General features: G+C 33.3%; 1 protein-coding gene across 3 annotated transcripts in view; it reads left to right on the top strand.

The window, feature by feature from the left end:
- Positions 1–26,482, top strand: part of LOC129216223 (segment polarity protein dishevelled homolog DVL-3-like) — a 63,438-nt gene extending 36,956 nt beyond the window's left edge. Inside the window, exons 14-19 of one of the 3 annotated variants that reach the window (XM_054850525.1) lie at positions 6,010–6,096; positions 6,183–6,332; positions 9,291–9,458; positions 16,102–16,335; positions 21,646–21,861; positions 23,644–26,482. In XM_054850525.1, coding sequence (XP_054706500.1) covers positions 6,010–6,096; positions 6,183–6,332; positions 9,291–9,458; positions 16,102–16,335; positions 21,646–21,861; positions 23,644–23,693 — 905 coding nt within the window. In that variant the 3' untranslated portion in view covers positions 23,694–26,482. Of the gene's footprint in view, positions 1–6,009; positions 6,097–6,182; positions 6,333–9,290; positions 9,459–16,101; positions 16,336–21,645 lie in introns of all 3 variants that reach the window. The other 2 variants (XM_054850589.1, XM_054850455.1) reach the window with 2 other exon arrangements.
- The last annotated feature ends 544 nt before the right edge of the window (positions 26,483–27,026 follow it).

Here is a 27,026-nt window from a genome sequence, read left to right as displayed (position 1 = left end):
CTTACTCTTTTCTATGTATAGCAATTATTTCAGTGCGGCGTATCTACTGTAAGTTATTGTACTCAGGGCTCCTGATCAAAGGGAGGGGAGAGGGAGAAAGAGATATATGCAGGCATTTGATGCCAGGTGCTCCCTCCGCACTCTCAATTTCGTGAACAATTTTCGAATGAATATTTTTGTTGTATGGTGTGGATTGAGAGAAACTTCAGGCCTTCCCTTTCATGCACAGATAAACATTAGTAACTGATCTTTGTCTTTGATAAAAATGCTATGTTTACAGTAAATGTATTTTTCCTTTTTTTTCCCTTGACAAAAATTTTGTAACAAGAAGGAGGTAAAAAATCATCAAAACAATAAAACAATATTCATTTTTATTGCTTGATTAAAATTAAAACTGGCCTGTCATTTTGACTTTCCCCCCAGGGGTGACTAGCGAAGGATGTATACTAAATGCAAATTTTATCTGAAAACAACAAAAATTGCACAAACTTGTATAATTAAGCATTAATTTTCCAAAGCTAGGGAGAGGAGAAATTGACCCCACTGACCCCCATAAATGACGTGACTGAAACAAAAATCTATGTTGAATGCTAAAAATATATAACATAATATAAACCCTTTAGTTTACTTATTTCGTTATTTATTTAAATTATTTTATTTTAAATTTTATGTTGCATATTTAAGAAAAAATTTATTTCGGTTCTGCATTTTCAGTCTTTTCCCTTTTTTTTCGAATTCAAACATCTGCACCTGTTTATGCAAGAATGCATGTCAGCTGCTGATTATTTTTAAGTAAAACGATTTTAATATTTGCTTTGCTTTTTGTATCATAGTTTATGACAATAGGAACTGAAAGTGTTAGTATTTTCAAATGATAAATGGATGCTCTCGAAGGAATGTTTTTGTTTTTGACAAAACAAATCTTTAACGAAAATGGTTTTATTGCACCAAAATATGAGTTTATTATTGTTATTATTGTTTTTTTTTTCTTTTTTTTTTGAGCAATCATGATTGCTTATTGTTCTCATTTGACCGTTTTTGAGGTCCATGCCTTTTTCAGCTTGAACCAGAAGCCCTGCAGCACCACCGCCCACCGTCCTCTGCAGGTGGCATGGCACGGCTGCTCCAGTCCTGAGCCATCCGCTTCTCCTGATCGGAGGTGTCCATGTCCTACACACAGGCACGCTCACACACATACATACACACACACACATGCCTACGTGCATACACACAGATCTACGCACACACACACAAGTCTACACACTTACACACAACTATGCACATGTAACCGCCCAGGAAGAGAGGCAGGCTTGGGGGGGGGGGGACAGGAGCTGTTTCTAGAAACAATTAACTCCAATGAGTAGGATCCTGTCTCAGTTCGTGATTGCGAAAAACATAATTTGAATTCAAAATTTCAGAATTCAAATTAATCAATTTTTTTTTTTTTGCAATGGCTATATTGTATTTTATTCTTTCACACTTAAAAATTTTATTACTGTATTATTGAAAGGTGTTTATTTGTTTGGATTTTATTTTCATATTTTTGTAATTAATATCTTTGTTTCCACCTGTTTATTTTTCATACTGATGATTGTCAGCTTGTTTCTTTCGTTTTGTTTTTAGCGACTCAGTCTTTTATTTAAACTCGTTAACACTTCAAAAGTACTGTAGTTAATTTTGGGACAGTTTTAAATCAAAAATACCATTAGTTTATTTTACATTAGAAATAAAATTTAACGCTAAATTTGTTTCCTCTTGATATATATATATATATATAGTCCTATTTCTTCCTATTTTTTCCTACTTTTTTAAGTAATTTTTTTCCTGCTTTTTTAATTTTTGATTCCTTATTTCCTACTTTTTTCTCCCAAAAAACCACTTCGGGGTCTGAGTGTAAATTTCCAATCCGAAAGAATTTTCCGAATAATCCGAGTTTTCAGTAATCCAAGGTGAGGAGATCCCCAATTACCTTGGAATTCCGAGACTCTACCAAGGGCGCCCATATAGGAGGGCAAGGAGGGGGGGGGGGGCTCGAGCCCCCCCCCCCCCCCTTTGAAGTTAGAACTTCCTTGCTTTTAGTACTTTTTTGTTTGCAAAAATGTAAAAACATTTTTCCAGCTGTTAATGAATATATTATTAAAAATGTCAAATTTTTATGACTCTAATCTGTCCTGAAATCGGTTTCCATGGGGAAAACATCCTGCTAAAAATATGTTAATCCTGTTAAAATATTTGAGCCCCCCCCCCCCCCCTTGCAATTTTGCATATGGGCACCCATGGACTCTACTGTAGTTGAAGATTGTTCTAGTTTATAAAAAAACTTCATTGATTCTAAATACTAGTAGCCTTGACTAATTATGTAAAAATAAATCAGTAGTTAAACTTGGAATCCCACTTCATAGGAGGTTGAATAATTAGATTTTGTGCCAAATATTTAGGGGAGGAGATCTCTCAACCCTCTTTATTACTGAGGACCACTTGGAATCATTCCAAATCCTAAGCGCACCACATGAAATAAAAATAATATTTTCACAGCAACTATACTGTATAATAAGAAATGTGATTTCTGTTAAATTATCTCCTTAATGTTATTAAATGACTAAATTTTGTTGAAATATTGATTGACAATATTCTTATTATTCTGTTAAGAAAGATCAATTTGACTATGAGTAATTTTATAAAAAATTGAATTGAAATGAAGCTAACATTTATACTTCTAAGATTGAAATCTTCTTTCATTACATAAGCAATAAAATATAAATTCAAATGTGATGACCAGCAACAGGTACTGGGCCAAGCTAGGCTGATCCTAGTCAGTTTATAAGTTCTCAATGAAGATCAATGGCCCTCTTAAAGATATCCACCCCCTTGCTCATTATTGCCTCTTCTGGTAAGCTGTTCCAAGTGCCCACAACCCTACTAAAGAAGTAATTTTTCCTAATTTCCATTTTAGCCTGAGATTTGAATAGCTTAAAACAATGACCCCTCGTCCTGCTTTCTGTGCAAAAATTTAACCCGTTAACATCTTCCATTTTGATAAATTAAAACAACTAAATCATGTTCTCTCTGAGTCTCCTTTGCTCTAGGCTATGCATATTAAGCCTATTAAGTCTGTTATTATTTAAATCTGAAAGTCCCCTTACAAGTCTAGTACTCCTTCTTTGAACCCTTTCCAATACAGAAATATTTTACCTGGAATAAGGACACCGAAACTGAACAGCGTATTCCAAATAAGGTCTTACTAAACTCCTATATAAAGGCAGAAGAACCTTCTTAGATTTGTTTGAAATAGATCTGTTAATAAACCCAAGCATACTGTTGACTTTGTTACTTGCAATGCTGCACTGTTGACTAAACTTGAATCCCTAATTTATTAAAAGACCCAGATCAATAACGTTTTCTGCCTGACTAATGGCCAAACCCTTTAAATAATAACTCTCACTCTTATTTCCATGACCTAGGTGTAGCACTTGACATTTCCTTACATTAACTGCAATACCCCACTTATGATCTAAATCCTCTTGAAGCTGTTTTACTTGTTCTTCATTCTCTACAATCCCCATAACTTTTACATCATCAGCAAAACAATTTATGTTTCCAGAAATATTTTCATCAATGTCATTCATAAAAATAATAAATAGAAGAGGCTCTAAAACCCTGAGGAACCCCGCTTAAAACATCACTCCATTTAGAATGATTTCCCCTCACAACTACTCTTTGCTTCCTTCCAGTGAGCCAATTTCTAACCCAAAGTAAAGTTTTTCCTCCTATTCCTATATCAGCTAGTTTGCTGAGAAGAGCAACATGCGTTACCTTATCAAAAGCTTTTTGAAAATCAATATAAACAACATCCACACACTTTTTGTTATCTAAAGCCAAGGTAACCTTGTCCTAAAAATGCAATAAATTAGTAGCACACGATTTACTCTTCCTGAAACCATACTGCAAACTAGTTAACAGACTATTAGTCTCTAAGAAATTCATAATCTTAATTTTGATCAAAGTTTTAAAAATCGTACAAATCATCAGATTTACAGGTCTATAATTCCCTGCATGACCTTTAGACCCTTTCTTGAAGAGTGGCGTTATGTTAGCCAGCCTCAGTCCTCTGGCTCTGTCCCCGAGTTAAAAGAATATCCTCCCTGGAAAACACAAAATCCTCAAGCTGTATAATAGCTTGTGTCTTGTTAGTGTCTGAGATAAGGAATTGTTGAGATACAGTTTTTGTTAAACACACTGGAAAAAAAGTTATTAAGATTATTTGCAATATCCCTATTGTTTTGAATTAATTTTCATGCTCATCAAACAGTGGCCCAATTTGACTCTTTTGAGCTTTCTCAGTACTTGCATAAGCAAAAAACCTTTTACTATTCCTGTACAGCTGTTCTATATCGATATTACTTGCCTGATACAGCTATTCAATAAATAAAAAGTACACTTGCCTCTCTGTTTGGAATTTCAAATAATTTATTCAAAAATATAAATTAATTACAATTGCAATGATTGCTTCCATCATTTTATTGATATTCAATTAAATCCATAATGAATAACCTACATTAATTTTATCTCGCTTTTTGTTTAGCTAAATATTTGTATCGATGACTGAATAAACAAATTTTTTCAGTCTCCTTTTTTCTGCAAAAAATCAATGCACCAAATTCTCCAGCATAAAGGAAAATTCAAATTTCCCAACATTCTGGTCAATTTCACTTATTTCCAGCATGCTGGGTGATGCAAGGTAATGCAGTATCAGATGAAATGATATGAACCCAAAGGTTTCTTTTAATAAATTTAATTATACAACTATAAACATGATATAGATTCACTTTCACTAGCTGTTCGTGGTTTTGAGAAAATTACTCACAGATCACAATTTGAGAATAACTGTTCTTGGACATAATAATAATTTCTATAAGAGTCTGAAACTGTATAAATTAATCATTTTATAAAAAATTTCCTTTCTTTGTGAAGAAAATAAATTTCAAGTTTTGATGCAGATTTTAATAGCAAGCTTTAAAAATATTATCTATTTCCTTCAATCAAACTTCTGTTTCCTTTATATGGGTTTCCTTTTCACAATATTAAGACCTACTCCATATGACGCAACTTAGTTGAGTCAACTATAGAACAGGCGATTATTAGGAAGTGTAATATTGTAGAAAAGTAGAAAAATCACCTGTCATCCTTCACGTGACTGTGCCAACATGTGCCGCTACCTTTCTCATTTCGATGAGTGTAATCAGCGTTTTAGTTGATTATACTCATCGGGACATGGGACATTGCCAAGTGTTTGCTCTACACATGAGTAAACTAGTTGAGAGTCAACTCTTCGGTTTTATCAGTGTTGTGGAGCAGTTGCTTGCACAAATTCGGCTTATTAGAAGAAAAGTTGTTTCAACTAAGTTTTCCTGTGAGAAGACAACAAAAAACACCAGTCACTAGTTGATGGGCAACTCTTTCAAAAAGTTGGTTTCACTAACCGCCTTGTGGTCTAAAAAAATCTGAAAGTTAGAGGTTGCATCAGGGGTGTTAGTGATATGAAAATTCTAAAAGTTTTGGGCTGACAACGCATTCTAAAACTGAAAAACTAGATTTAGAGAGTTTTAGAGGTTCCTCATAGTTTCCAAAAACTTCACGCTGTCTTTAGAAAATTTTACTTGAATCCACTATCACCCCTGGTTGCTTGAAAAAGTCAGAAAAATATATTTTCCATATAAACTGTGGGGACCCAATAAGAACTGCTCTCTTGTGGACCCCTGATTGCAGCAGGAAATGCAGGCATCCAAAGCTAACCTGGCATCAGATGGCCGTACCAAAAAGAAATGTCTTTGGTTGACCAGGAAGGCAGTTCTGGTTAGAGTGCCAGTGAGGAGGCATTAAGCTGAGCTAGATGGAATGCCACGCTAGTGACCTCATGCGCCACTAGGTGTTAAGAATCTAGTAATGTCAAACTGTGGGGAACTTTTTTTGTGTCTTTATTCACTTTTCAAAAATTTCTTTATTTTTCAGCTGCTGATTATCCCTTAAGACCCCCTTCTGTTAGTACTCTAACGTCTACAAGTTCATCCATAACCAGTTCTATACCAGAGTCTGATAGTAAGTGATTTGATCTTCTATATTGTTTATTTTAGCAAATGTACTTATTTTTATACTTTTGTGAATTTATTATTGTGACTTCACAGCTACAATTTTTATAGGACCATTCCAAGAGAATACTCTTACTGTAGAATCAGACATGCTTTCGATAGTTAAAGCTATGACAAATCCTGAATCTGGTTTGGAAGTGAAAGATCGAATGTGGCTGAAGCTTCTTATTCCAAATTCTTTCATTGGTATGCTCTTTTGAATTGAGTAGTTTTCTAATTTTTACTGTAGAAAATTCAGTTGCACAAATGTTACTGAATTGAAATTTTCTTTTATTAGTTTTGTATCACTAAAATTAATAAAATTAACTGTCTTTAGGTTAGTAAAGACTATTTGCATTTTGAACCATTTTTGAGATTAGCTTAATTTCAAACTGTTTTAAAATACACTCATGTTTGTGAAAAATGCAACAAGATGAAGGACTTATTGGAAAGGAATAGAATATATTGCACATATTACTCATAGTGCTACAATTAAACAATCAAAATTACAGATCAAGGAAATGAAAATAACAGATGTAAACTAATTTCGAATGTAACTACCGCGCACAGGTGTGAGAGACTGTACACGTTTTGGCATTGAATCGTTAAGGTGCTGATTTTCATGATAGGGAATAGTATCCCATATAGCTTCAATCTGAAGCCAAAGTTCATCCGTACCCACTGCCGGACCGAGGCACGTGGGCGAGTCTCCAACCAACGCAATCCGAGACATGCTCGTTGGGCATCATATCTGGAAGATGGACAGGCCAGATGAATAGCGTGACCTGTCGTACATCTAAGAACACTTGTATGTTACGTACGACATGTGGACGTGCACTGTCCTGCTGAAACAATGCTCCAGGAATGCTCTAAAGAAAGGGTAGTACCTCCAGCACCACAGCGTCCCTGAAGTAGCACTCGCTATTGAAGTTACCCGTAATTCGGAGTAGATGGGATCGCCCTAGATATTCAATAGTCCTCCAGACCAGGAAGCCTGGCGTTATGCCAGTATAACGTTGGATTACACACTCTGGGAGGTGACGTTTTCATGTGTAATGTCTGACACATACACGTCCATCATCATAGGTGCAGATTAAATCTGGACTCATCTTAAAAGACGATCTGTTGCTAGTTCGCACAAAATTGGGCTTGCTGATGAGCCCATTGAAGTCGGAAACAATGATGGTTGAAAGTGAAGGGAATCCTATATGGGGGAATCCTTGCATGCAGAGACTTGGCGTTGCAGATGTCAACAAACTGTGGACGCAGGAAATGTGACACCTGTAGCCATACTGCAACATTGTGCTAGCGTATTAGAGGACGCTATACGATCCAACACAGCTAAGCTGGTGAGGTGTCAAAAATGCTGTGACGTCGTTCAGTTGTGTGGGGTTGGTTTGATTCTTTCGGCTAATTTCATTGTCTTCTGTCCATCTTTTACAAATACGCATCATAGTTCAGGCATTACGCCTCGTGTGGGCACCGATTTCTCTATAAGTAAGTTTATCCTCACACATGCAGATCATGCGGCCTTATTCGAACTCCGTTACTCGTTCGTATAACGCTCTGTGTTTTGAACGAGGCATATTGAGTACTAGAGAAAGATCTACCATCTGCAGATAATCATTTAATGATTAAAAAAAACCTTTACCAGCCCTTTATATACAGTGTTTACACTGCAGTTCAGAGGGCTTAACTCGGTCCAGGCATGCGCAATGTCTCTGTAATTCTAATTCTTTGCATATCTTATCCTGCAATGCATTTCCTGTGAATTTCAGTCTATTTGCATAATTCCTCCTTTGTTGCAATTTTCACAAACATGAGTGTTTATGTTGATAAAATATATGTTGATAAAAACATCAAGTATTGAAACCATGAGGGGTAGTAGAAAGTCTTCCAATCATCATAATGCATCTGTTTCATCTAAATTGTGAACTCTTGGTTTTCTATTTATGCTGAAATGTATCGCCATTATTAAATGCAATAAAGTTGTTCTCTCTTATTTTTTTATTTTTAAATGTAGATAAAACTTACATGCTGAAAAACATCTTTTGATACATAAATATAGACAAAATTAAGTTTTTACTCAAATTCATTTTTTATTACAATCAATTGAATTGGTTCCTCATAACCCCGCAACATGGAGTGTAGTTCCCTGCAAATTTGCCTTTTTGCATTGTTTTATTTTCCTTTCAATGTCAATGTATATTCAATTGCAATGTTTTAATGTACAGCGTGTAAGAGCTACAATTCACACTTACAATTTTAATTGGACCATTCCAAGCACTTTCTTTTGGTGGTTAACGTGATGATTTATCTTGAATATGGTTTTGAGTTGAAAATGTGTTTCATTAAAACATGGCTATAATTTAACTTATGTCAATCAGTTGTTGCACTCAAATGTAAGGAATTCATGCTCTTTATATGAAACTAGTAGTACCTGCATGGTGATGCCCGTGCTAAGAAGTTAAAGGAAGTCCGTTGAACAAAAAAAAAAAAAAATCCATGCCTTCCGCCCCCCTTCTGATGTGAATGATCGTTTTTCTTTAATTAAAATGCATACACACCTTTTCAAAAGATCTATTAGTCTCTTTGGAATTAAAATTATTCGCCAAAACACATTAAAATATTAACAGAAGCTTTAGAATTTAAAATTATCCTTCAACTACATAGTTCATCACTTAACGCGCCAAGCAACCACACAACTATAACCCTAGCCTTTAACGAGTAAAGTGGTTTTTTTCCCCTGCAATTTCAAGTGTTTCACCAACTAAACAATGCTTAAAAAAAAAAAAAAAAGTTATAAAGAACAATCACAATTGGATAATACTGCAAATCAAATTATTTACTTAGATAAGTAACTATCTTCAACTATAAGAACAAAAACAAATGTTCAAACAAACAAACTTTACAGTTTTATATTATTAGTATAGATAAAATCATAGGATTGAAAGTATAAAAACTGAAAAAAAAGCATATACTATATATACCACTAGCGATTGTAAATCTGCATGGTTATTGGAAAATATGTAACACAATCAAAAAATGTGTGTATATATATATAAAACCCTTATCGGGAACAAAGAAATAGTACTTTATGAATATTTTTTTAAAAGTTGAAATATGTTAAATAAGTTGTCTTCATTAACATATCGTTCATTATAGGTGCTGATGTAGTTGATTGGCTCTTCACTCACGTGCAAGGTTTTCAAGACAGAAGAGATGCAAAAAAATATGCTACCCAACTTTTGAAAGCAGGTTATATACGTCACCCTGTTAATAAAATTGCTTTTTCTGAGCAATGTTATTATGCCTTTGGAGATTTATATTCCAGTAAGCATATTTTTTATAATGATTTCTTTAAAAAAAGTTTCATTTGTAAGACAAACATCTAAATGAATCGATAAATATTGCGTGTAAAAAATGATGCAAGGTGATGCAATATTAGGAAAAACCAAGGGATTTCAATTTTCTTGAAAGGTCAGAGAAAAGTATATTGGAACTCTTTTGTTAGCCAGGGAAATAAAAGAAAAGAAATATCAAAAACAAAAATCATAAGTAACAGGCAATTGAGAAACTACACAAGATAAAATGTTCATCAGGAAAGTTTACTTAAATCATAGCCTTTACTTGTTTCGCAGTATGAGCAATCAGTAGCGTAGCATGGGGTTGGCAGGAGTGGCTATCGCTAGGGGGCAGCATTTCGACTGATTTTAAAAAAGAAAAAAAAAATTGATCATATGAGTAGAAAAATGATTTTATAGATTTAAAAAAAAAGTGTCGCAAGAAAAAGAGCTAGAGGAGAAAATAAAGCAATCCTTAATTCTCAAAAAAAGGGGGGGGGGGGTGAAATTCTTTTCCGATTAATTGAATTAGCTAAAATCTTTTGCACACCAGGGAGCGTTGGTGGAGAGCATTGTATGATGGATGGTTCCTTTTTTTTTTAGAACGGGGGCGACATTTTGTCGGGTTTAGTTTGAAGTATATAGTTTTTCATCTTAATTCTAATTAAAATGTGTATAGTTTTCTACTATGACTATTTCATTATAGTATAAATACCTTAGGCTTACAGTTTGACCGCGGATTGTAGGTAATTTGATAATCTGCTAAGCAAAGACTATTCTATCTGAATGAATCTAGTAGGGGAGAAGGGAAAAAAATGTTGGGATTTTGATGCACTCGTTTTATAATGTGACTAGTGCCTTATTCATTTATTGCATTCTCTAAAATAAAATAAGGGAGAACAAAAATAGTTACCATGGAAAGAACAAAAAGAAAAGAAAATATTTCCATTTCGTTTAGGAATGTAAAAGCAAAATGATAAGCTCAAAACATTCTTGTGAATAAATAAATCAATTAATTTTTGCCGTGAGAAAATAGATCAAATATACTTTAGATTAAAAAAATGTTGCTGAGAGAGCAAATTTTCTTTTTTACAAAACTAAGGCTAAATAATAGAGAGGGAAAAGTGCATATCTGTAACAAACCAACACCCCAATAAACTAATAGATACATCTATTTCCGCCTATAAACCCGATATTAGCCTTTCCATGTAATCGATGGTCAGACAGTAGTATTTATTTTCATTATAATGAATAATAAAAAGTCTTAATTTGAACAAAATATTGGGAGACCTTAATTAGCGAATATATAGTACTTTTATTTTGCCTGTATATAAACAATCGTGTTTTTAGTCAATTTCAGATTTGCAATGTTTTTTGTATTTTCTTTGCATTCTAATTATAATATAATTTTTTAAATGCTTTGATTTTTATTTAAAAAAATTAAGGTTTCTTTCTTTATTTTAGTAAGTGTTTAAATTATGTTTATTATACATTTCCTAATGGTTTGAAACAAATTCTATTAAAAGTTGAAGCTGTTAAAAAAAAAAATTGCCATAAACGGAACTGAAAAATTATTCTCATTTGGTTCAAGAACAAACATTTTTTTACTCTTTATTAACGAATTACAAATATTATTGGTTTTATTGAATTTATGTGAAGGAGGGGGGGGGGAGGATTTCATAAAGGGGAGAGTTCCGAATATGCTGAATGAAATCCCAATTTTACCAAATGATAAAATTCGGTAAAATCTCAGCGTTCGCTCTCAACTATGAGTAACTTGGGTGCCAGGGACCCATTAATGAAATAGATTTGGGTCCTTTGGTGGAAAAAGGAGTCCCTTAAATTTTAAACAGAAAACTTAGCGTATAAATGAATAATATAAAAGTATTTATGCTTGGGGAAATAAAAGGCATGAAATAAAATAAATTGGTTAATTTTGCCCTAATTTTGTGTGATTATCATTGGAAAATTATTTTCAAGTAATACACTTGCAAGACTTAGTTATGTGGGAAACTATTTGGTCAGTTACACAATGAGATTTACTCAAAATTTATTTTTAAAATGGATTTTATCATAAAACAAAAAACAAGTGCCTCTGATTGATCAAGCAAAAAGCACTTCCTTAACCTTCGTTTTTCTGAAAATTTTTCTTAATGAAAAAAGTGAACAGCCCCCCCCCCCCCCCTCTTTCCAAATATTATTGGCAATTACATAATAATAATAAAAAAATTGTAAGCGAATGAGCCCATCTCAAAAATCGCGATCCCAAAGACGAAACATTTGTGTCCGACGAGTGTGAAAATTGCTCATTTTCAATCTTAAATCTGTATATTTGACTTTATTTTGACTTGTTCAAAATATCTGTTTTGGCTTTTGTGCTATTTTTTAAATCGCACCTTTTCCAAAATGGAGCGATCTATTAATACCCGACTTTTGCGAGTCCAAATAAAAATAGCCCATCAGAAAGAGGTAAAGTACTAGAAAAAGAACAAGGTTAAAGTGCTTTTGTATAAAATTCAAGTATTCATAAGCAATTTAACAAGAAAAATGTGAAGTTCAAAACTTTGTGTTTAGTGGAATTGGAAAATGTTCGCCATTTTTTTTTTCCTCCTTTTATTATTGGGGATGCAAAATAATAATTTTCAAAAGTAATTCAGGTTACATTAATGCAAAATAGCTATATGTTTACTGTACAGTTGTCTTGTATTAATCCTGAACATTGCATTGAAACCACTCTTACTTTTAGTCTTTATTGCTGTTTTTAGGAATTTCCTCAAGATAAGAGTTGAGGGAGAGCTTATTCTTAGAATACAGTACAATGAACTATTTATGAACTTGCAATATTTTGCTCCCTGGGCTCTGCCCAGGAGGTCACTGTAAGCTCCAGTCTTGGGGGCCGTGGTGGCCTGATCAGTAAGGCATTGGACTTGGGACCAGAGGGTCCCGGGTTCGATCCCCGCCCCATGGAAGGTCCACCGTCTTCATTAATGGTGACAATCAAATAGTGGTAGGTAGGGGGAAAGCTCCAGTCTTATCATTAAAATTCCATTGACTGGTTAACAATTGAAGTGTTTGAATAGCTGATAAAGAGATAGGGTCATTTTTATCCCTTTCTTTTGATTCTCCTGATCATTGAAGTTTAAAAGCATTTACTAAATAGATCTTTAGCATTTTCTCCAATTTTTTTTCTGGTTCTTATCTTTTGGTTTTTTTGGGTCCCTGGGACCCAAATTTTCTCGAAAGTTGCGTCCCTTTCCTGCTAATTTGCTTAAAAAACCTGCTATAACGCATTAACGCGAACCCTGCATACTACATACATAACATCTACTGCAAAGGAAAATGGTCATCATTGAAAATAAAAATAATAAGGTTCGATATTGTCTCCTAATTGGTCAATTAGTAAAATTTTCCCCCCCAATTTTTTTTTGGAAGGTCACGTGACCTCCGGTGACTTCCCATCGCGAAGACGCTGTGGGGGGGGGGGAGGAGTTTCTTAAGTTTGCCAGGGGTGCCAGACCCTTAGGTATGCTACTGTGAGCAATCATTCCATCGCACACGCTAATGGCTAAACAGTCAATTTATCTTAACACAGTGTATGCTTAAGCATTCCACTTATTCTGAAACACAAGCTTTGTGATTAATTGGCATACCTTGTTGTTCAGAACCATGTTTATTGCAGATGAATGATTTCTTTGAACAATAGGTATTGTCCTCATAAAGAAAACACATTAGCTACCCATCATAAGCCCTATTTTTTCCTTATCCCTACCAGGACCGGATTTGAAAGTGTGGAGGTCCCGGGGCAACAAAGGAGTGGAGGCCCCTAATCAAGGTTCGAAAATATCATCATATTTTCGAAAATATCCAATACTTTGATATATATCCGAATATTTTGATATATATGTATATATCCAATATTTTTGATCAGTACTTTAATAGTAAATACATCCTGAAGTTACTTTTTTTTTTACATTATTATTATTATAATACTTTATATAGGAGAAAAAACGTAAAATTTGCTGCTCCGTGAAAATAAGGATATTTTGTAAAAATTTTATTGTGGTTGCCTCGGGGCAGTAGCCCGGCCTGCCCTCCCCTAAATCCGGCCCTGATCCCTACTCATACCATACACATCAATTAAATTAGGTAACTTATAGTGCAAGGGTATGTTTTCAGCATATTATTGACCATCAAGGTGTGCAATGAAGCTCATAATGTACAGCATGTTGTTTGTCTTCGAGTTTTTAACTGTTATTGTTTCTTTTAACGCTGTTAAAGCGCCATCTGGTGGTAAAATTTCAAACTTTTTTTTTTGCTAAAGTTTTGTCTGCACAACACATATTTGAAATTTCATCCAGATCCTTCCAGTAGAAAACGGGGCCAATAAGCCTCCAAGCACTGTCAGTTTAATGATAACCCCTCTCTATTAGTTTCTAGAATAACAAATCTGTACCTCAGAGCCAGAACAATGTAAGTCACATAATTGTTGTTTTAATGGAGAGAAGTAAAACGTTTGTCTGGCCCATGCAAAAGGTGGGAGTGCACTCTTTCAAAACTGGTAAATAATTACGAAGGATTTTTTTAGAATTACGTTCACTTGAATCGATGAGGATTAGGATTCTACATGCAATGATTTTTGGACTTACTTCAGTGTGGCTCTGAGGCACCAAAAGATGGTATCTAATTCGTAATAATATTTGCATTATCTGGTCCATTTGTATCACTACTATCTCTCTTCTGCTGCTATTTTTTGGGACTATCATACTGATGCAAACATTTTTTATTTTAAACTAGCTGCGTTGCCCGGCTTTGTACGGTCTACCTCGAAAGTAAAAGTTTTGTCAAGTGACGCATGTTCGACAATCAGGCTTCAGAGGGGGGAAAAATGCTAGAAAATTCCCTGCCAAAATAAAAATGGCTAATCAGGATTTAGCCGCTCTAATTTTTACTTCCTTTTACAAAAAAGGAAGTATTTTATTCGCGAAAAAATTTTCGCTCAAAAATTGGCCTTAATTTCCATTTTTCTCACCACCGAATGAATGTTGAGTTTTTTTCTGACCCGACCGCACTTGGATATATGCCTAGGAACCTACAGACACTCAAAACATCCATTTTGACGACCCCGAGTTAACGAATTTTCTCGTGACGTCTGTATATACGTATGTATGTGCGTATGTGTGTCTGTATGTATTTATCTTGCATAACTCAAAAAGGGTATGTCCTAGAAAGCTGAAATTTGGTACGAAGACTCCTAGTGGGGCCTAGTTGTGCACCTTCTCTTTTGGTTCCATTCGCATGTTCCTAAGGGGGTCTTTTGCCCCTTTTTGGAGGGAAGTCATCGTTAATTTTAATTTAAACTCAAGTGGTGTTATAATTTATCGGACACTTGGCAATATATCGCCAGTCTTTTTGTCGCCAACTTGGTGACAAATTTGGCCATTTTTTTTTTAATTTTAAATTTGGTTTCAATTTGGCCACTGTTGGTGATATTTAGAGAGTAAACAATTGAATCACATTAAAACTGCCAATAATGAGGAAATGACATTAAATTGGAGTAAAAGGAAGTCATGTGATGCACACATCAGCTCGTTTCTGAAACTTTTTCCCGAAAAAATTAAATGCAACCCTTCATAAATACAACTAAAATTTTTTTAAAAAAGGAAAGAAGATGAATCGCCAAATAATAATCAAAAGGGTCCAGATCCGACAAAAACTGGATTTGTATAGGGAACATACGCACACACACACATATATTCTCTGTTTTATTTATATGGATTTTACTAACTTAATCTGAGTGCATGAGACGCCACCGAGAGCCAACATTGTTTCATAAAGTGTGATTATTTTGCCCAGTTTATTGTCGGCTGTAAAAAAAAATTATGTATTAAAATTAATTTACTTTTAAAGTTTTCATTATTTTTAATTAAGTACACTTCTGTTTATTTTTTTACTTATTAGAGTACAGCTGTAAGAACATGAATACCATCATGGTTTTGTTATAATTGCTACATCATGTTTTCTAGATACTGTTGTGATGATATTCTTATTAAAAATCATGCAACAGTTGATCATTTACCAAAAGCAGTTTCAAATATAATTAATTACTCTGTCAAAGATAGAACCTACTCCAGATATGAAGCAATTTTTATCAGTTAATTTGTTATCCCAAATTTTCCAGCTACAGTAGAGCCTTGTTTCCTGTTGATTCTGGTTATTTGCATCAAATTTATAGACTTTCTTTTAAAAAAATGTGGTTGTAACTATAAGTTCGCTGAACTTCGACTTTATATTTTGATCTTTTAGTGTTCGATCATTTACGTGATCCTACTTCATTCAAACACCAAAAAGCAGTAGATCAATTCTCTGTTAAGACATTATGTAAAAGGCTGTTTTTTTTTTTAATCCTTATAATTTGTGTAATTTTGTTAGAAAACATGACTTGTAATTAATGGTAAGCCTGGTAATTTAAAGACCTGTTTTGCTTATTATCCACGTTACTCTCATTATGAAAGAAAATCATATAGTTGTTACTACGTTCTTAAAAATGTAATAAAGGTGGGAGTTGCTCTTTTGTTCCAGTTAGTTATATTAGTTGTTATTATCAGTAGCATATTCTCTATATTTATGTTTAGATATTGCTGCTCTCAAACTGAATGAAGACGACTCTGTTAGTGAAGCAGATAGAGATACATTGGGCCCTCTGCCCCCTCCTTCTGGGCCATCGCCATGGGGAAACCAGTTGCCTTATTCCGGTAGCTATATACCTCCAAATGCTGGTTTCATGCCCCTGCCATTCACCTATGCAAATGACAATAACAGCAGCTGTAAAAACTTCGTTAGAGAAGGAAGTGTCCACAGTGGATCAGGTAGTTTTTTCTCTAATATTTTTTTTAAGCTTAATTATTTTTGTAAAAACTAAAGGAATATATTTGTGGATGAAAAGAAAGTATGTAGGGTCTGGTGGGGGAAAGTGGTCAATGGGGTAAAGTGGTCGTCAAATAAATGACTATAGTTTGGAAATAAATGTTCGAATGAATGTGAAAATTTTATTATAGAGTAGGGCAGTTAAAAACTACATTTTGAATACAAAATTTTACAACTGGCAAAATTTAATTTGGTGAAAAAAAATATTTTCTGTGAATATGAAAAGTTTTAAAATCTAAACACCTCTTTTAACTTCCTTGGTAAATTTTGTTTGTTAGAATTATGAACAGATTGACTGCATAGGAAGCTTCTTACATGTCTCAAGAACTCTTACTCAGTAGCAGTTAGCTGAATCTCTTTTAGATAATTTTTTAGAACAATTTTAGTAAGATGGGGTAAAGTGGTCATAATATTAGGCTTAACAAATATTGTTCTTCTAATGCCATTTAATCGTTAAGTATAAAGCAGATATAAATTAAATTGCAATTTCACTTAATATATATTGTTTTTACAGTAAACGGGGTTAAATTTACGAGTATATGCATACACTCGTGTACGGACGTATAGACTTATCCACATAAATGCACCAATAAATACGTATATGATTATCTACAAGTATTTTTAATCTATACAGATATGCATTCGACTATACACGTATATACTCGTATATGTATAAACACTCATATACTCAGGTAGACACGAATATACGCATACGTACTCGAGTAGACACTTACATACAAGTATATGATATACAAGTAAACAGGGTAAGTTTAAACTTTTGAGAAAATTATTAAAATTTGTTAGAGGGGAGGATAAGAAGGAAGAATCACAAAAGGAACATATGATCACAAACACAATGCTGACGCGCTACATGCACGCAAAGCCAGAAACTAATGGATGCAAAACATGTCACAAATTTATATATTACACAAAGAAAATTTAACACAACATTTTAGGTCTCAAGAAAGTTTTAAAGCGATTGATGAAATTTGTGGCCTGCAGCTGTAATACTCGTACATGTGCGTCGCAATCGCAAAGCACTCCCTGTTGCAATAACGACACTTTTGAAAAAGTTTCATCTGTCGTTGCGCCTTTGTTGCGATGCTTGTACTAGAGCTACTACAGGCCGTAACTTTTAACAACTGCTCTAAATGTTTCTTGAAAACTAAAATGTTCGATAAAATCATCTTTGTGTAACACAATTTCGATTTGTTTGCATCCATCATTTTCTGCCTTTGTGTGCATGTAGCGCGTCAGCGAACGCAAGTTCCTTATAATTCTTTGCTTCTTATCCTCCCTTTTCACACTCCTTAGATTTTTGTTTAAGAGCTTTTGCTCATTCTGCAGGCACATATGTATATAAGCTTATATAATCGTGTATACATACATGTACTGGTGTATACACGTAAATGTACGTATATACGTCTATACAGATATATAATCGTGTTTGTGCGTACATACGTAAATACTCGTGCTTCACAATATATATACATATATATGAGTAGACACGTACCAAACACGCACTGGATGTATCCACGAATTAACTCGTGTATACCCGGATGTGTGTGTATGTACACATATATATATGCGTGTATACGTCTACTGTACACGTATATACTCAGGTATGCACGTATGTACTCGAAATAGAAGTGCATACACGCATATGATATTCGTTTACACGCGTATATACCCGTACGTACACGTGACACGTATATACTCGTGTAGACACGTATACACTCCAGTAGGTAATCACGTATACATGCTTATATACTCCTGTATACACGTATATACTTGAGTAGGCACGAGCATGCATGTATCTGATGCATACATGTATCTACTCATATATGAACGTGTTTACTAATGTTTACACGACACGTATATACTCGTGTATACACACATATGCTTGTGCATATAATTGTAACCATAAAAATAACCGAAATATACAAATATTAGGGTTGTTTATAATGGTTATGCATCTATTTTTAACTATGACCACTTTACCCCACGCTATGACCACTTTCCCCCACCCCATGGGGTAAAGTGGTCATAAATAGAAAGGGAAAAGAAAGTGTTATAATACTACCTAAATCAATATTTATTTTCCTAAAATTCAACGTACTGTGTTCTTTAATCATGCAATGTAAAATAAAAACAAAAAAAGTTTAAATGTTTAAAGAATTTATTGTACCTATTATTCACATAAGTTGAAAACCTACGATTTTATGACCACTTTACCCCACCAGACCCTATAGATTAATTGAAACAAAAATCTGATTATATGAAATTCATATGAAATAAGTGTTTTATTAGAAATCTGACAAAATCATAAGTTTATTTGCGACCTAAATAAATTGAACCTTATGACTTTTAAAAGGAAAATGATATGAACAAAGTGGTGAACTTAGATGGTTTGAAGGATTTGTTGCATTTTCTGTGCAAATCTATTTTTAATTAAAAACTAGATTACCTTTGACTTGATAAAATTAAATTTAAATTCATAAAAAAAAATTCCGATTAGTTTTCCACTTCACAACTAATGTGGTGAAAATATATTTAACCATGGAAACTATCTCCTTAAATGCCTAAATTTTTGTTAATATTATTTTCTTATTTATGTAATGAGGGTGCTCTTCTTGTATAATTAGGATTTTGCAGTCATTCATTTCTCTTTTTTTCACCAGCATTTTCACACAAACAATGAAAATAAATACACTCTTGTTTGTGAAAATTGCAACACCACGAATGACTTAACGCGAGTGAGCTGAAAATTGCAGGAAATGTCAAGTAGGGCTTAGTATGCAAATAATTAGAATTACAGGTAGTGCATGTGTATGCTGTGCAGCGCCGGCTTAATGGCGGATTGAACTGAATATAAATAGACGGCTTTAGCGATGCATGTATGATTATCGCTGGTTATATGCTAGATTAAACGTTAACTGAATCTTTACTATGCCTCTTTGACGAAAGCAAGCAAAATTTGAGCAAATCTCGGAGTTTGAACGGGGCAGAATCGTCAGCCTTCGGGAAACTGGCTTGTCTTATTGTGCAGTAGCCACTTGTGTGCAGCATAACAGCAGCATAATCATGCGTGTTTGGAAGCAGTGGACGGACGAGGGTTGGACAGCTCAGAAATCCTAGAGTGGACAGACAGCTCGGCTTCTTCTAGACAATTGGCAGCACAATGGTATAGGTGTTTCATTGTGTGCTTTATCAATTCGGAGACGTCTGCTGCAGCGTGGGCTGCGCGCAAGGATTCTTTTATACGGGATTCCTCTCACGCAAAACCATCGCCGCCTGCGACTACAATATGCCAATGTGCATAGAAGCTGGCATGCTCATTGGCAGCAGGTCGCCTTTTCTGACGAATCCCGCTTCAATTTGTGGCACCATGATGGCCAAATTCGTGTCAGGCGTTATGCCGGTGAATGGCACATTTTGGAGTGCATGATCGAACGCCAAGTGGAGAAACACCCGGAGTTATGGTCTGGGGTGCCATAGTATATCATGGAAGATCACAATTGCTACGAATTGTGGGCAATTTGAACAGTACCAGATACATAAACGAAGTTTTACAGCCCTGAGCTACTCCTTTCCTGCAAGGATTGCCAGGGTCAGTATTCCAGCAGGACAATGCCCGTCCACATGTCGCCAGGACTGTTAAATACTACTTTGATTCGCAGCAGGTACAGCTTTTTCCTTGGCCTGCATATTCCCCGGATATGTCACTGATTGAACATGTTTGGGATTTTGTTGGGCGGCGTCTCGCTCGTGATCCTCGTCTTGTTCCTTCGACAGACGAGCTTTGTTTGTGCATACAAACAGTATGGAATACTCTTCCACAGGCAAATATTCAAACTTTGTTTCACTCCATGCCAAGTCGTTTATCAGCTCTTATTGCTGCGCGTAGTAGACACACAAAATACTAATTTCTATCTCTTTTTATTGTTTATGTGGTTTGAAAATGTAATAATTTATTTGTACTATTACCACTCAACTGTATTAAATTTCATTCAACTATGATGCTTCCTTCATGGTGTTGCAATTTTCACAAACAGGAGTGTAAATAAAACAATTCAAAAAAATCATCTTGGGGAAAAAATTTTTAGAATTGACCTCTGTACCAGTCTGTCCTTGGCATTGTAGTTTGAGGTGCTATCAGATTCTAGTTTTGCACTCTTCATTTTTAATATTAATGGCACATTCTACAGCTGCTGCAATCAATGCGTAAAGTTTTTGCTGCCATTAGATGTTCCCTTTTTGTGGAGAAGTTATAACATTAAATGCATAGTTGTTTAACATGCAATTTCAGTAACTTTCGTGAGCCATTCAAGTTCCATTTCCTCTTCTATCTATTGTCTTTTGAGCACAACTGTCAATGGCCAGCAAACGAAGTCATTCATTCAGCCATCACCCTGAATTGTATCCATATATAAAAAGCCGGTGTGTTCTTTCTTTCAGTGCTAAAGATTGTTTTTACAGTTATAGTTTGCCATTAAACTACAGAAATACTATTTTCTTCCTATTCTACTAATCAACAGGAATTTTGGATTTTGAAACAGAAAAAAGGGATTTTGGAAATCATTTTGGACTTTTTTTTTTAACTCTTTTTTTTTTTTTTTTTTTTGTTCGATCAAAAGACAAAACACAGAAATATGTGAAGAAAAGAAACAGTAAACTCCCGATTATCCGCGAAATTGGGTGTCATGGTAACCACGGATAAGGGAAAACCGTGGATAATGCAAATAATAGGTAAAAAAATTTACAGTTGGCTTTCTGTTTAACACTTTCAAGGGACCACAAAAAATCATCCTTAAGTAGAAAGCGTCCTTAAATAGAATGCTTTTAACACTATAGTGGACCATCTGGGACTGTGAAACGCTGTCATTAAATAGAGAAAGTCGTTAAATAGAGCATCGTTAAACAGAGAGCCAACTGTACTTTGTGTACGCAATAGCAAAATAATATTAATAATGCTCACACATACATTTAAATTACAACTAAAAACATTGCTACATTGAATATAAAAAATATATGTAAAATCTAAAAGGGGACAGTAATACAATCATTAGTTTTTTTTTTTAAAAATGTGAAAACACCCGCAGATAATCCAACATTTGATAATCGGGTGTTTTCTCTAATATGACTTTTTGAAATTTCTTATATAACTGGTAAAATCAGTACTAATGATGCATCGTGCAATTTTTAAAAAAATGTTTTCCCCATGGATTGATGAAGATTTTTAACATTAATAGGTGGTAGCAGTAATGGCGGAGACATGCTGCAAGACAAGGAAAGAAAATCTGGAAGTCCAGGTGGCAGCGATTCTGAAGTTGCCAGCCAAAGAAGTTGCCGAAGGATTACTAACCCAGTGGACTGTGGTGCTGGAAGTAGTGGAAGTGATCGCAGTGCCAACACTCATGTCACACAAGATGTTCCAAGATTGGATGCTATACCTCCTGAACTTTCCGGTAGTTCTCAATCTTTTAGAGCTGCTATGGGAAATCCATGTGAATTTTTTGTAAATGTTGTATAAATTTTCCTCTCAAATAAGGAGTTTTGTTTAATATTTCGCCATATTAATGCATGTCATAAATTAAATTTGTGTTGCTTTCACAACAAAAGTTCTGGACTTTAATATTTATCATTTTCTGATGCATGTTTTCTGTTTTTTTCTTGTGTAAATTTTAAAAATGTTAAACTCTCAGTTACATGGTTAAAATGTGTGAGTAATGTTGTGTTTAACTGCTTTGTTTTAATATTTTTTAAACAAAAAGTTAAATTTTGAAAACTGCATGTACAAATTAAAAATTAGTTAATAAATTAGTTATTTATTTCTGACCTATTTTTGTAAAATGTCAAGAGATAATGAGCTTTGTTTTTTTATCTTTAAGTGAATCTTTTTGCTAAAATGCTTATTGCAAACTAATTTGCAGTGTTGGCATGGACTACATTTTTGCTGTGTGTATATATGTATTCATAAATTTCATGCATTTATTACCATCAGATTGCATCGTTATAGTTGCTTTTATGTCATGTTGCTAGAAAGTTGTTCTTCCACTTGTTTTTTAATGTTGTCCTTTTTCTTATTAGTAATATATAATAATTTCCTTTCATTAAACGTTTGAATTTTTGTTTGAAACTTCACATGTGTGCCACAAATAAAATAGTGTTAAAGACAATTTATAGATTCCAAAAGGAAACTTTCTCGATTTCACAATGGCAAAATAATCTCCTTAAGTGATTAACTTATTAATTTTTGAAAACATAATTTATCTTTAAATTCAATGTCTTGTTGGTAGTTAACTTATTTTTTATTTTATTTGAAGCATTTAATTTTTTAGATGTTAGATAATTTTAATAAGTAGTGTTTATGTGCAAATATTTTTAAATATTGATGCATCTGCATTAAAATGTAGGGTAAAAAAATGACATGTGGGAATCCTGATTGCATAATATTTTACTGCATATCATCTTATCACTATGATCTGTCATTATTGTACTTATAATCGCAAATAATAAAAATTTTGAACTTACTCTTTTAAATTATAAATCTAGCAAAAATTCCTCTGTTATGGTACCTTTACAGTAAGGAAACTCTGAATATGCTTAGATAAAGAGTACTGTGTTCAATTCTTATTAGATCTCTTCTTTTTCCCCTGGAATCTTTTGAATAAAGTTTTGAGTTTTTGAATATGTAAACTGGACAGCTTCACGAGATACTAAATTCTAAGTAAATGTTGGGTGTGTTTTAGTGTTGTTTTTTTTTCTGAGAATGAGCTACTATCCTATGAATTTATTGTATACAATAGGTAATGAATTTATAAAATTGTTTCTTTATTCAATCTATAAACTTTAAATTTCGATTACCTTAACAACTGCTTGTGCTGAATTAGTTTTTTAATTGGGTTATAAATTAGATTCCTTAAAAATACAAAAATTATCACTAATGCTTACATGTATGTTTAATATTAGGAGTAATTGTTTTCTTCATAGGTTGAGTTTCATATTGCTAGGGTACTAAAAACTAGAAGTTTAAATGATGTAAATTGAAGCAGAGAGAGTTGAAAATTTACTCAACTTTTGTTGACATTTTCTCAAAAAAATTTCTTGCACATTATGTTGCTTCCAAAGAAATCATTTTGTGTTTGCTCTTCAAATTTGAATGTGCTATGATTGTTTGCTGATGCATTTACTGGTACTATTTTCTTTGTTTGTTTACCTCTTGTTTTCTTTCATGCTGCTTATCATAGTTGAGGATGATATTTTGGAGTATCGCTTCTCAGACAAAGGTATTGTCTGACTATCAAGTCTTCAACTGGCATCAATTTTGATAACAGTTCAAGGTCCAAGTATATGTTTATACAGAATGTTATGTTCTATTTTTGATTTACATCATTATTGCTCTTTTATTACTGCATTTATTTTATGCTTTAACAGTATTTAAGTTTTAAAAATGTTTCATTTGTACTTGTAACATAAAAAAATAATTTTGATACAAAATTATCTAATTTTACTGTCATTTAAATGATCCATGTTAGCATAGTACATGATTTTGGATGCATTTGTAGATTTTGATTACATGAAAACTGCAAATGTATTTAATACAGCATCAAGTACAATTGTGAGATAAATACTCAATATAAATCGAGAATGTTACTGACAATGTGGATAACTGTTTTTACAAACAGGCCTGTACAACTTGTATATTTTTAGAGGGAAGTTGTATAGGAGTTTCTAAGTTTTGTTTTTGGCATTGAAACATGAAAATTATTTTTAGAAAATACTTTATATAATAAAAAAATAGTTACATTGTTCTAATTGTATAACTTTAATTTGGTCTTCCTAGTGTACTCCGTGCTTAACATATGATCATTTGAATGTTTACTTTTTGTTACTTCAAACGTTTGCTCTCATAATTCTAGTGCAATTTTAATTTATCCTAAGGAGCCTGCTTTGTAATATTTGAAGGAATTTATTTTGATTCCTTAAGTGTAATAGATTTTGGGGAAGGGGGGGGGGCATAGTTCATGAAAAGGTTGTAAGGGATGACTTAATTTTAAAGAACACATAAACACAGTACAAAGCGTCTGTCTAAATGATTAACTGCTATTTAAGTTAATAATAACTTATTATTTAAGTTAGAAATAAGATTAGGGAAGTGTATATTTTATCAAGTGTCAGTTAAGTGCTTTGTGTGATTATTTTTAATAGGTAATTTTTGGCTGCTTAACTATCATTCAAATAATTATAAAAAGTTATTAAATTAAAAATAATGTTAATTATTGTTTTCTTTATTGCATAAGGCTTGTTTCAATCATTTTTTCTTGTGGCTTATCATCGGAACTTGCAAAAGTACGAGGTACAAGAATTTCTACTGTATTTGTAATCAGGCTCATAACCAGGAACAAACATTAGGTCGGGCATCAGATTTTATAAATGGTACTTACACTTTCCCTTCCAGTTTTTGTGTTCACATATCAATAATGAACCCCTATAAAAACAAGCTAAATCACCTCTTGTTCGTTATGCTTAATTCTAAAAATTTCCGATGGAAATGTACCTAGAGTATCCATTTTCTGAGTGCAATCCCACTGCATTAGAAAAAAAACTCATATATGAATTCTAAAGCTCTGATCTCACTTACACCGCCATGCCTCTTTCCTATTTGTTTATTTGTATGGAGAATTTGATTAAAAGAAAAAAATTACTATGGAATATCTCAATGTGGACTAACATTTTCCCATTACAGGCAATGCTTGACCTGGCTCTGGCTACGGACCTGTGTGTAATATGTGTGCATATGTAAAAAAAAAAAAAAATGAAAAGAGTGATCACAACAAAATTAAAGTTACTTTTATGTATTTTGAGAATATTTTTGTTCAATGCACCAATTTCAATTGCTTCGTCTTTTTTTTTTTTTTTTTTTTGCAGAGCCATTTTTATTTTGAACAAAAAGAAAAAAATATAGGAAATGAAAAATTTATTTTAAATGACTGAAGAGCAGATAGCAGTTTTTGAAAATAAGAATGGATTCCATTTATTATAACAAGCAATCCTTCGAAAAATGCAATTGAGGACTAAATCTGGGGTTATTTTTATTTAGCTGAAAAAGAGCTACAATAGGCCAATATCAAGAGTAGTGTCCTACATGACAGGTGAACTGTTCCTTTTAGAAACCATTTAAAATATGCATTACATTTTTATTGCATTATAATACATGGTATCCCTACGTACATTATGAGAGCTAATAAAAAAAAAGTAAGCATTCTTTATAAAACATTTTGTGTTTCAATTTAAATTTTAACTACAATGAGCTTATTTATTGCATATCATATCATGTCTATGCAAGTATTGATCATTTGTAATCAGAAAAGTAATTAAAATTTGTCTTTAAAATTATTTCTTAAAATGTAACTTCATTGTTGTAAAATTAAGAGTTTTAAATAAAAGGAGAAAAGATTTGAAGATTCACAATTCCGCATTCAATGGGAAAATATATCCATTTAATCAAGTCTTATGCATGTAAGTAGTTGAAATGCATTATATATCATATCTGGGTCTTTTTCAAGCAAAATATATAAGAGTGATTCTTTATGTAAAATTTGGTTGAATATACATTCTGTAATTTTGCAGTTACTTTTTTTTTTTTCAATGTACGTTGAGATCTTTATTTTTAGTTTTTTGCCAATTATTGAATTTTACTAAAATGAATTTCAATATTCAGTTTTATTTTTTCTTATCTAGTCAGTGGAAGGCTGGTACTGTCTTTACAATTTCTAAAACACTGTACAAATTCAAAACATTTGAAAGTTATTTAATGTATGAATAGATATATTTTCCAAAGAATTTTGTGTGCAATTATATGTTTCTTTGGGCACTGTAAATAATTACACTTAACGATCTCAAATGCTATCATGTACTAAAACTTTTGAAAACTGGTATTTTGAGTTGCTTGTAAAACAGTATGAAAATGTGTCTGATGTTTACTTTTTAATTAATTTTTATAAAGCCCAAGATATTGTGTTTTTAAGAAAAACTTTGTAGGTAATACAACTTGGACAAAGGCATTTATACAAAAATAAATTTTAAATTACCTCAAACAATTTTTTGTCATTTTTTCTGCATTTTATTAATTATTTTTATGAGTTTACAACAGGTTATTTTGTGTTTGATTATATCCTACAGGAAAAAAGGTCACACTTTCTCACCTTTTTCAGTTCTATATGTTTTGTCGATTGTGCTTCACTTCAGGAAACAAGATGCAAAATGCATCAAAAAGGCACTTGCAGCAGTTGATAAACTGCTTGGAAACAAAATTCGGAAACCAAAGGGACTTTTGAATTTTTTCTTCGAAAGTGCTGAAGTAGATTCAGAAACTCTTCCGAGGCGTTGGTGGTAGCGGTTCTGTACTAAAAAAAATGAGGCCGAAGTTTAATGTTGTGAGTCACTCCAAAATCAGAGGGTGACCCCTCCCCCCCCCCCCCTAACCCATCCTCGTCGTTTCAAGCACTTCTTAAATATTTAGCAATTATTTATTTTGGCCAAAAAATATCGTTTTGCGTATTTCTTATACTTGTTTCACCTATATTTCGTAATGCGCCATCTTTTTTGCATCATTAATAGCGATCGATTT

This window comes from Uloborus diversus, chromosome 1 (assembly GCF_026930045.1).
Source record: "Uloborus diversus isolate 005 chromosome 1, Udiv.v.3.1, whole genome shotgun sequence".
Taxonomy (NCBI): domain Eukaryota; kingdom Metazoa; phylum Arthropoda; class Arachnida; order Araneae; family Uloboridae; genus Uloborus; species Uloborus diversus.
This window is presented reverse-complemented; position numbering and strand designations above follow the sequence as displayed.